This window comes from Orycteropus afer, unplaced genomic scaffold (assembly GCF_000298275.1).
Source record: "Orycteropus afer afer isolate SDZICR_OR568_19922 unplaced genomic scaffold, OryAfe1.0 scaffold00413, whole genome shotgun sequence".
NCBI lineage: Eukaryota > Metazoa > Chordata > Mammalia > Tubulidentata > Orycteropodidae > Orycteropus > Orycteropus afer.
Genome location: NW_006922000.1, coordinates 2,476,044 through 2,487,762, shown reverse-complemented (window position 1 = coordinate 2,487,762; position 11,719 = coordinate 2,476,044). Strand labels below are relative to the sequence as shown.

General features: G+C 50.7%; 1 protein-coding gene across 1 annotated transcript in view; it reads left to right on the top strand.

Moving 5' to 3' along the window:
• The first annotated feature begins 2,347 nt into the window (after nt 1–2,347).
• CREB3L2 (cAMP responsive element binding protein 3 like 2) overlaps nt 2,348–11,719 on the top strand; it is a 108,790-nt gene continuing 99,418 nt past the window's right edge. The window contains exon 1 of the mRNA XM_007953795.1: nt 2,348–2,449. Within this exon, the coding sequence (XP_007951986.1) occupies nt 2,348–2,449 (102 nt within the window). The remainder of the gene's footprint in view (nt 2,450–11,719) is intronic.

The following is an 11,719-nucleotide window of genomic DNA, read 5'->3' as shown; positions in this document are numbered from 1 at the left end:
GTTTTCAAGGAAGGAAAATCAGAATCTTGGCTGTAAATACTGTAGAATGGGCCTACTCTTCCCCAACTAGGAGTCTCGTCAAGGTGCAAACAGTGAAGGGCTCAGGTTGTGAGGTTCAAGTCCCCCAAATGTGACTCGGAAGAAGGGCCCGGCAATCTAATCCTGAAAAAGTGGCCACTGAAACACCTATGGAGCACAGCTCTACTCTGATACACCTTGGGGTCCGTTAGTCAGACCTGGCTCCAAGGCAACAGCATTCCCTGATGTCCTCCGGCCTCGTGTTCTGATCCGGGCCAATCTCACAGGCACCCTCTACCCTAGCTCACTGCTTCCCTGTCAATCAGCAGAATGCCACCTTCCCCTCATATCTCGTCCTTTCACCTTTTCAAACGCCCCTGCCCAGAGGGAACTTCCTTGATCAACTTTCTAAAGTAGTGTCCCCCTTTTCCCTGCTTTTATTTGCCTTTATAGCAGTTACCCCTTTCGGAATATAATTCTGCTTTTACTTCCTCATCTGAGTATTGTCTGAGTCCTCCAATGAGGTAAACCAAACAAAACCCACTGCCATGGAGTCGATTCCAACTCACAGTGACCCTGTTGTGTTTCCTAGGTAGTAAATCTTTATGGAAGTGGATTGTCCAGTCTTGCTTCCACGCAGTGGCTGGTCAGGATGGACCACTGATCACCACTCTGTGCTCAGCACCTGGAAAAACACAGGTCAGGCCGTCATGAATGATGTCTGCTGGGCGGCTGGGAGAAAAAATACAGTAAGTGAGGCCCACAAAACAGTGTCAGGATCAGAGCCTAAGAGAAGGGTGAACCGTGGAGAAGAAACAGTGACAGTTGTCTAGTTGGGTGCTAATCAAAATTCCCGGGCAATGGAGGATGTGCTATAATATGTTACACATATCATATATGTGTACAGCATGTGTTCATGAAAAAATCCTGAGAAGCTCCAATTCGTAGGCAAGGGGAACATGTGCATAACATTCACTCCTCAAAAGTCTCCAAATTCATGAACTATTTGTTGTTCTTGTTATGTGGGGACCCCACTCATAGCAACCCCTCCTTGGGTTTTGGAGGCGGTATCACTAGGGAAGTAGATTGCCCAAACCTCTTCCCAGTCATAAGCAATGGGGAATGTGATAATACATTACATTAAAACAAACAAACAAAAAACCCACTTCCCTGCCATCCAGTCGTTTCCGGCTCACAGCGACCCCTTCTTGGGTTTCCCAGGCAGTATCACTATGGAAGTAGATTGCCCAACCTTTCTTTTGAGGAGTGGCTGGTGGGTTTGAACCGCCAGCAGACAGGTGCCTTAGGTACTATGCTACCAGAGTTCCCATACATATATATAGATATACATATATATACCTGACGACAACAACGTGGGTCCATTTAGTGCCTAAGGCATCTGACCGCTAACCAGAAGGCTGGCGGTTCAAACCCACCAGCCACTCCTCAGAAGGAAGACTGGGCAACCTACTTCCGCAGAGATACTCGGAAACCCAAGGAGGGGTCGCTATGAGTCGGATCCGACTCGACAGCAGTGGGTTGTGTTTTATTTAAAGACTCAACAGCACCAGAGCTGTGTGATGCCATTTCGCATTTCCGACAGAGCGCCGCTCTGACGCAGAGCAACAGCCCCGCCTTCAGAACCTAACTTCTGTGGCGTCTCAGCAAGTGGACCGAGCGCGCCCGCCCTCTTTTAGTAAATGTAGTCTTGTCGCTATCTTATTGGCTTCCGGTCTCAGGCTCCTCTTCCTTAGTGGCAATGTCCCCAGTCAATCACTCCCAAACCCAAACATACTATTGGTTCGCTGCCCCAGTGGGCCGGCCAGGGCCGCGCTCCGGAAGGAGGAGTTCCCCGGTGACGTCAAAGGATCACCCCGCCCACATTCCACAGCTGGGGCGGAGAATTCCCGCGGCCCCCGCGCATGTGGGCGGGACAGAGTGGACAGAGAGACTTCTGATTGGGCTAGTTGGGTGAGGCGGGCCTCCGATTGGCCGCTGGCCTGGATGGAGGCGGGGTCGGCAACTGAGTCCGGGAGCAGATCCGAGGAGCTGTAGGGTGTCTCAAAGTTTGAGTTGGGAGTAGGCTAGTCGTGGGAGCGTGTCCCGGGATGAGCGCGTGTCTCCCGTGCTCGGTTTGGATGCACGCCCTGCTGTGACCCCCGTAGCCGTCGGTCCGCTCTGCAAAGCCCGACTCCCGGGGACGCTTTGCCTCCGAGGACCCGGCCGGGCCTGGGGTCTCCAGCGCGGAGGAGCGATCGGTCCTCCGCGTGCACGAGCCACCCGCGCGCGCCCGCACCCACGTCCGCGCGCTCCCACGCGCCGGGCCGGCATGGAGGTGCTGGAGAGCGGGGAGCAGGGCGCCCTGCAGTGGGACCGCAAGCTGAGCGAGCTGTCGGAGCCCGGGGACGGCGACGCACTCCTGTACCCCACGGTGAGCACCGGGAGCTTGCCTGCGGGGACAGCTAGGGACTGGCATCTGGACAGAGGGCCCGGGGGCATGCCCAGGTGCGGGGGCTGGACCGGGACAGGTGCGCCGCCGGCCCTTTGGGGCTTTTCGTGATGGCAGGCACCCTGTGCGTGTCCCCAGAAATTTCCGTTGTCTTTTCGAGCCTTTTCCACATCCGTAGTAGCATTTCTTTGCTGACAAGACTGTAAAGCGGGGAGGGGCGGGTGTTTTGTTTTTTGTAAACAACAACAACGTTATGTTTTTACCACTTGTTGCGGTTCGAGTTGGTTCTGACTCGTAGCCACGCTGTAAGACTAAGCGGAACACCCCCATAGGCTTTCCAAGACTGTAAATCTTGAAGGAAGCCGACTGCTTCATCTTACTCCAGGGAATTCGAACCGCTGATCTTAAGGTTGGCAAGCGAACACTTTAACCACTGTGCCACCAGGGCTCCTGCTGTTTCGCTGCACACTAACAAAAATACAGATGCGCAGTGGGTTTTGAGAAGGGCTTCTTGCCTGAGGAAATTGAGGGCCCAGCGATGAGGAGCCGCCCCTTGTACCTCTGCCCCAGGGAGCCCCTGTTAGAGATCAGCCCTGTCGCCTTCAGCCCACTGTAATGCATTCACCTGCAGTTCACACGGAAAACCACCGGAGAGAGGGAGGCCGTTTGGAGGATGCTCTCACTGCCCTCCTTGTGTCTGTGTCTGGGAAACAGAAGAAGGAAGGCCCTTGGGCGCCACCTCACCGCTATTCCTGTTTCCTCCCGCTCTTCAAAGTCCCCCTCTGTGTAGGTGTGTTTTGAGAAGGCCTCAGCTGAGGAGGAAAGCTGCTTTCTTTGGCTTTATTAACAGTTCGGGCCAGAAGACGGCTTCCTCCCTCTGCCAGGCGGACGGTAGAGAAGTGGAAAATGGAGGCTGTCGTGTGTTTCAGAAGTGCGTGGGAGACGGACAGCTCACCCCTTCCTTGTTCAGACATCTGCCTCCAGGACCCCTCTGGTGCCAGAGCTGTCGCAGTTCATGCACAACTTCCTTCCTATGAAATATGCAATAGGCCAACATTAAACACACATAGGAATAAAATGACATTCAGCCTTTCTACTATAAAAAGCAAAAAACCCGCTGCCATCGACTTGATTCTGACCCGTAGTGAGCTCATCATATAACTGTCCCATGAGGTTCCAAGGCTGTAAATCAGGGAAGCAGCCTGCTTCATCTTTCTCCCACTGAGCAGCTTTAATTAGAAATTAAAAAGGGGAGGACAAGGCTTGAACCATTGACCTTTTAGTTAGCAGCTGAATGCATTAACCACTACACCACCAGAGCTCCTTCTCTGTTGTAGTACCAGCACCGGGGTGTGTGTGTGTGTGGCCTGGTGTGTGCCGGTTACCTTCTTTCCTGTAAATGCAGAGTTGGTCACGAGAGACAGGCTTGCCTGCCTTCCCGTTACAGCTCTGTTAGTGGGGCCGGTGCCAGGATATTTGAAACTTTTGCAGAATGGCCTGCAGGCACTGCCTCTCTGGCCTTTGCCTCTTGCCGACCTTATTTTGGGAAAAGGGATGAGGGATGTCTGCCCCGCTGATTTCCCCCTGGCCTTTGTGGTGGCTGCAAACAGGCTTGTTTGAGAAATGACGGTGCGGGCCTGAGAGGGTGTGGTGATTCATGCAGGACCACGGCCAGATCCAGGTGTGCAGCATTGTTGCACACAGGAGCGAGGTGTGCAGCGAGGAAGGGGCAGAGCCAGGTGATGTGGGGCAGGAGCTAGGTGTGCTGCACGGTGGGCAAGAACCAGGTGTGCACTGCAGTGACATGAGAGCCAGATGTGCGGCGAGGTGGGACCAGAGCCAGGTGTGCAGCAGCATGGTCCCAGTGAGGAGCCAGGTGTGCAGCGTGGTCCCAGGCAGGAGCCAGGGGTGTGGTGAGGTCCCAGGGAGGAGCTCGTGTGGCTGCCCTTGGGTTGAGGACCAGCTGCATCTGAGGAATGGACGCTCCAGGTGTTTCTCCTGACGTGAGCCACATTGTAACCGCTCATGGAGAGCACCTCTTCTCTTTTATTCGCAAATGCCATTCTTTGCCTGCACAGCTGCTCCATGTACCGGTTGCCATGCCCAGCTTTCGGGCTGGTGGGTGCATCCCGCCCCGAGTTCCCATCCCCTTCCTGGGCCCGTGGCTTACGTCTGGGCTGGTGCAGGCAGGCCCCGGAGCTACTCCCTGAGACTCTGGGGCTCCAGGCACAGCCGTGTGGACAGGGCTCGAGCCAACATCTTTACGCACGAAGGTTTCAAGGATGAGGACCTTCGGCCCTTTTGATGTGAAGGGCCAGCGCTTCTGGGTTACTGTGATGAAGCAGTGATGTGAGATGATTTTTCTTCCAATTCTCTAAAAAATCAAAAGCAACTTTCATGCCCTCCACTTGGGGACACGCCTCCTCTCCACACAGCTTGCTCGTGTAAAATGCCACTCAGTGTGTTGCTGAAGCCACTGCAGCAGACTGCGCACACCCATTGGTGTTGCAAGAGGTGCTGGATTTAGTGCACAGACGATTGCATTATCTTCCTTCCAAACTGAAGGGGGTTTGGCAGAGATTTGAAGACAGACTAAACATGTGCATCTGCTCTGGGAACTCTGTTGGGAGCTGGTCATCACTGTGTCCCTCTGCACCATGGAGACCTGCCTTCCGGCTGAATCCCGTGTTGAAAAGTTGAAAAGGACAGGCCGATTACCCGAATGTTCAGTCCTTCCTTTTTCTTTCAGTAATATCCCTGATGAGCAAGGACTTTTCTCCGCACTTGGGGTACGTCGATGAACAAAAGCGGACACAGATCCCTGATCTTTGTGTGTTCTGGTGTGTGTGGTGTGAGTGTGTGTGTAAAGGAGGATAAAGAGTGAATAATAGACGCACGTTATGGATCAAATGGTGTCTCCACAAAATATGCCTTGGAAATGCTGTGTCTGCGGTAACAATCCCATTTGAGAGTGGGGTTGTCCTTGATATGTTAATGAGGCGGGATGGGTGTATCGTGTTTTAAGTCAAGCTCTTTTGAGATATGGAAGAGAGCAGATCAAGTGAACTGCAAAAAAGCAGAGATGGGGGAAGAGAGATGCCATGGCACGGGAAGCTCACCCGGGAACAGGGACCTTCCCCAGAGCCAGCAGGGACCGAGTATTCCCGGAGAACTGGTGTCCTGAGCCAGCCTCCTGGTCTCCTAGTCTGTAAAGCCATCCGCTTGTGGTGTTTCTGTTAAAGCAGCACTAGACAGCTAAGACGACGTGTTAAGGAAGTAAATGGGACAGTGCATTCAGCAGTGGAAGTGTTATGAGGAAAGGCAGGACAGAGGGACAGAGAATGCAGGGAGGACGGGGGGCTGGTATTGAATCAGGATCAGTCCTCTGTGGGATCCGGATCTTAGTGGAGACTTGATGGAGGGTGTTGGCTCAGGAGGTGAGAAGCCAGTGCGCAGACCCTAAGGTGCGTCTGGCATGAGCCTGTGGTATGTGATAGCATCACGTTGGGATGCAGTTAACACCCTCGAACCAAAAGGTTGGAGATTGGAGGTCACCCAGAGCCACCCTGGAAGCAAGGCCTGACGATATCCTGAAAGATCCATCCTTGCAGACCCTGTGGGGACGGTTCCCCTGACGTGGGGCTGCTGTGAGTGGAATAGCTCGACCGCAGCTGGTCTGATCTGGTCTCACATGGTCAGATCTCTTCTTGTAAATGCAGGTTGCTTCTGCAACGTTGCCTGTTTTGGGGATAGAAGTGACACTTTCCAGCTTGGGTGGATTAGGCCTTGTAGGGGAGAGAAGAGCCTGTGGCAGGGTGAGGTGGGCTTGTACATTAGGACAGTGATAAGGGATAGTATCTGTGGAGTGTTTATTGTCTGAAGGAAGGGCGGGCCTCAGTCTGCCCCCTCCCCATGCTCGGAAGAGCCCCACACTTGGGTTAATGCTCTGTAGCTGCCATCTTGAAATTCTTAACAACCTTGGGGCTGTTTTCACTTTGCTCTGGGCCCCACAAATGAGATGGTAGTTGGTCCTTCTGAAAGGCATTGTGCTCAGTGCTTTACAAAAATTACACCATTTGACCCTCCTACTGACCAGTGCTTAAGGCATTTGACTGTTGACCTGAAGGTTGGCAGTTCAAATCCACCAGCTGCTCCGTGGAAGGAAGATGGGGCAATCTACTTCTATAAAGATTTACCACCTGGAAGTCCAGTGGGGGTTGCTGTAAGTGGGAATTGACCCGGTGGCAGTGGAAGTGGGACCGACCCAGTGAGGGTGACGTTGTTGTCCTTCCCATTTGACAAAGGAAACTGAGGCTTCATGATTGAAACCACTGGCCAAGGTTTCACGAGCTAGTTAGCAACAGAACCAGGGTAGCCCAGGCCTGTCTGCTCTAGAGCCCAAGTTCTTGCCCAGGATGCAGCGTGAATGGAGCCCCGAGTTGGGAGTGAGGAACTAGGCCAGCCACCAAGGCATCCTAGTGATTGCTTCCCTTGCTAAACAGGGGTTTAGTTACCACGTGTGTGATTGCAAATGCCCTGTGTTGGCAAGCCTGTCACATACCTGCTTTTTTTTTTTTTTATTAGGATTTGGGTGAAGATTTACAGAGTAAATTCACTTTTCATACAGCAGTTCACATATACCTTGTCTCATGTCATTGACCAAAATTTACAATGCAGCAGCTCCCCTCCCACTTCCTCCCCATAGTTACCTCCTCCCAGTGTCCATCCCTTCATACTCTTCTGCACCCTGAGAGGCCCATTGTCTGCCAACCCCATATATGATCTTGGATACACTCTCCATTTAGACATACATAATTGTTTAGCTTGTTCACCCATCTATCCGTCCCTATACCCATGTTTGCTTTCTGAGTACAACTCAGTACTGTATATGCAAAGGGGTTCATATTTGTTGTTTGTACTGCCCATGTAACTCTCTCTGTCTTTCTCATCCTCAATGCTGCCATATTGGTCACTCACATTTGGTACATTGCCCTTCTCTTCACCCAAATCAATATTTATCTCTATCTATCTAACAGCATTCCCTCCCCTTCCCTCCCACCCCTGGTAACCAACAAAGAAAATGTCCTCCAATATATAAACCTTTCCTTAACTTTCACAATAACGGACTAATACAATATTTGTCCTTTTGTGACTGACTTATTTCGCTCAGCATAATGTCCTCCAAGTTCATCCACGTTATGCGGTGTTCTGCAGATTCTACATTATTCTTTAGCGTTGCATAGTATTCCATTGTGTGAATGTACCAAAGTTTGGTTATCCATTCCTCAGTTGTTGGACATCTAGGTTGTTTCCAAGTTTTGGCTATTGTAAATAGTGCTGCGATGAACATCGGCGTGCATATATCTGTTCTTGTTATGGCTCTCACTTCTTTAGGGTATATACCTAGTAATGGGATGGCTGGGTCAAATGGTATTTGTATTTCCAACTTTTGAAGGAATCGCCATACTGCTTTCCACAATGGTTGTACCATTTTACAGTCCCACCAGCAGTGTATGAGAGTCCCAATCTCTCCACAACCTCGCCAGCATTTGTTATTTTCTGTCTTGTTGAACTTTGCTACTAGTGCTGGAGCAAGATGGCACATACCTGCTTTTAAAAACAATGCCAGAGGCTGGATTATAACCTCTCTCAGCTGCCTTCCCTGAGCTATCCCGAGCCATGTGTTTCTCATTCTGTGAGTTGTAAAAACTTCTCAGTTCAGAGAGACAAGGTCTAGAGGAGACAGGTTCAAGGTCTACCTGATAATGAGGTGTATAGAGGGGCGAATAGGGGTTTATTGGAACCTCTGGTGGCATAGTGCCTAAGGCATTTGACTGCTAACCAGAAGGCTAGCGCTTCAAACCCACCAGCCACTCCTCAGAAGGAAGATGGGGCAATCTACTTCCGTAGAGATACCGCCTCGGAAACCCAAGGAGGGGTTGCTATAAGTTGGATCTGACTCGGTGCCAGTGAGTTTGGTTTTTTGTTTTTTGGTAACTAAAACCATGGGCTTTCTTTTTCTTGATGCTTAAAAAACAGTTTACATCTCAACATAAGGAAAAAAAATGCTCACAAATGGACGAATCAGCAGCATCACAATAAATGGAGAAAAGATTGAAGTTGTTAAAGATTTCATGTTACTTGGTTCCACAGTCAACACCACTGGAAGCAGCAGTCAAGACAACAGATGACGTATAGCACTGGGCAAATCTGCTGCAAAAGACCTCTTTCAAGTGCTGAAGAGCAAAGCTGTCTCCTTAAAGACTAAGGTGTCCCTGACAGAAGCCATGGTATTTTCAGTTGCCTCATATACATGTGAGAGCTGGACAATGAACAGGGAAGACTGAAGAAGAGTTTGTTTATGAGTTGCGGTGCTGGCGAAAAATGCTGAAAGTACCATGGACTGCCAGAAGAAGTAATAAATCTGCCCTGGAAGTGCAGCCAGAATGCTCCTTGGAAGCGAGAATGGCCAGACTTTGTCTCATGTACTTTGGTCATGCTGTCAGAAGGGACCATTCCTTGGAGAAGGATGTCATGCTTGGTAAAGTGGAAGGTCAGCGAAGAAGGGGAAGGCCCTCAACTAGATGGATTGGCACAGTGGCTGCAGCTCTGGGCTCAGGCGTGGCAAGGATTGAGAGGCTGGCACAGGACCGGGCAGGGTTTCGTTCTGTTGTACACGGGGTCGCTATGGGTCGGAGCTGACTCAGCGGCATCTGACACCACAGTAGTTGCCCTCAAGGCAGTTCTGACTCCCAGTGGCCCTTGCGGCCCTATCTGACTGCCCCACGGGGTTCTCTTCGTGGGAGCAGTTTGCTAGGTCTCTTCCCAGGGAGCTGCTCGGTGGGTTTGAACCAACAACCTTTGGTTGGCAGCTGAGCACTATAACCATTGTGCTACCAGGGCTCCTTCATGAAGTGCATTGATGGGGCGAGTGTGAGCGTTCTCGCTAGAGCCTGGATTACTAGACCGTGAACTTTGTCTGGAAGTGTAAAAGGTTTCCGTACCAAGCCGTGAAAACCAGAGCAGGTGCTGTCAAGTCGACCCTGCCACCTGGCGACCCCTGTGTGTCAGAGCAGAACTGGGCCCCACGGGGTTTTCAGGGGCTGGTTTTGGGGAAACATCACCAGGCCTTTCTTCTGAGGAACCTCTGGGTGGGCTCAACCCCCTCAACTTCTGGTCAGCAGCCGAGGGTGTGAGCTGTTTGCAGTGCCCAGGGACTCTGTTTCCATACAGAGATGGAACATTATTTTAATCCAGTGAGTCATGAATTTATAAAAGCTGTTGCTTCAAGAAGGACTTCTGGTGGCATAGTACCTAAGGCATTTGCCTGCTGACTGGAAGGCCAGCGGTTCAAACCCACCAGCCACTCCTCGGAAGGAGGGTTGGGCGATCTACTTCCATAGTGATACCGCCTCGGAAACCCAAGGAGAGGTCGCTGTGAGTCGGATCTGACTTGACGGCAGTGAGTTTGGTTTTGTTTGATGTTGCTTCGAGAATGGATGCAGGCTGAAAAGAGGTCTGGGAAAGACGAGGAGTGTCTCTTAGGTCTGCTGTCACTATGGGAAACCTGGCCTCTCCTCCTAAGCCTGTCTAGATGTTAGAGCCTAGATGTTAGCCTAGATGTTCGAGATTTCCTGTTGGGTTCCTTTACGATCCTGGGAAAGTTTCATTTCTGGGTGCTCACTGTGCCGTTTACAGAGCAAAACTGTGTCATTTTATCTGCGTGTTATGTTTGTGCATGCTATCTCTGGAAGGACTCCGGAGTCAGGTAACGGGGATTGAAGGTTAGGCATCCCTGGGTTCAGTTAGATGACACTGACTGAAAGGGTGGAGGTTCAAGTCCGGCCAGGGGTGCCTCGGCAGAAAGGCCTGGAGGTCTGCTTCGGAACATGAGCCACTGGCAGCCCTGCGGGGTGCAGTTCCGCTCTGAGCCACACGGGCGCGCTGTGAGCCGGTGTCGCCTCAGTTAGGGGAGGCACCAGTGCTGGGCGGACGGACAGTCCACGGTGGGCTTGTGCACGACATCTGACTCCATCTTGGGTCAGACACACCTTAGTCTTTGCTGCTTAACACTTTGAAGAGGTCTTTTGCAGCAGATTTGCCCGATGCAGGCAGTATGTCATTTGAGTTCTTGACTGCTGCTTCCATGGGTGTTGATTGTGGATCCCAGTCAAATGAAAGCCTTGACAACTTCAGTCTTTTCTCCACTTATCATGATGTTACTTCTTGGTTCATTGGTGAAGATTTTTGTGTTCTTGATGTTGAAGTGTAATCCGTACTGAAAGCTGTAGTCTTTGATCTTCATCACTTGCACCTTCAGCAAGCAGGGCTGTGTCATTTGCGTTTCTCGGGTTGTTAACGAGTCTTCCTCCAATCCTGAGGCCAGGGTCTTCTTCATACAGTCCACTTCCTTGGATTATTTGCTCAGCACACAGCTTGAGTAAATTATGGTGAAAGGACACAGCCATGATGCACACGTTTCCTGATTTTAAACTGTGGAGCAGTGCCTCGTTCTGTTTCAACAGTTGTGTCTTGGTCTCTGTATGGTTTCCATGTGAGCACAGTTAAGTGTTCTGGCATTCACTCTTCACAGTGTTGTCTCATTTGTTATGATCCACACAGAAGAATACTTCTGCATAGTCAGTAAGACACAGGTAAACGTTTTTCTGGTATTCTTTGCTCTCAGCCAAGATCCACCTGACATGAGCAAGGATAATCCTCATTCTACATCCTTTTCTGAATTCATCTTGAATTTTGGCAGTTCCCTGTCAATATACTAGTGCAACTGTTTTGGAATTATCTTCAGCAAAATTTTACTTGCATGTGATATTAATGATATTATTTGATCATTTCCTCATTCTGTTTGGTCCCCTTACTTTGGATTGGGCACAAATGTGGACCTCTTCCAGTCACTTGGCGGGGAAGCTGTCTTCCAGAGCTCTTGGCATAAACAAGAGAGTGCCTCCAGCACTGCATCCGTTTGTTGAAACATCTCAGTGGCTATTCGGTCAGTTCTTGGCGCCTTGTTTTTCACCAGCTCCTTCAGTGCAGCTTGGATTTCCTCCTTTACCATCCTTCCATCTGATAAGACTCTCTGGTCAAGATCAGTGGAGAGGTTTGCCGAGTAGGAACGTCAGCTCCTGGAGGGCAGTAGTCGTGGTTCTTTGTCTTATCTGTATCCCTTCGGTGCTTTGTAGGGATGCTCAGTGAGGTAGAGTGTTTTCCCATTGTTACTATTTCCTGGTGAAAATA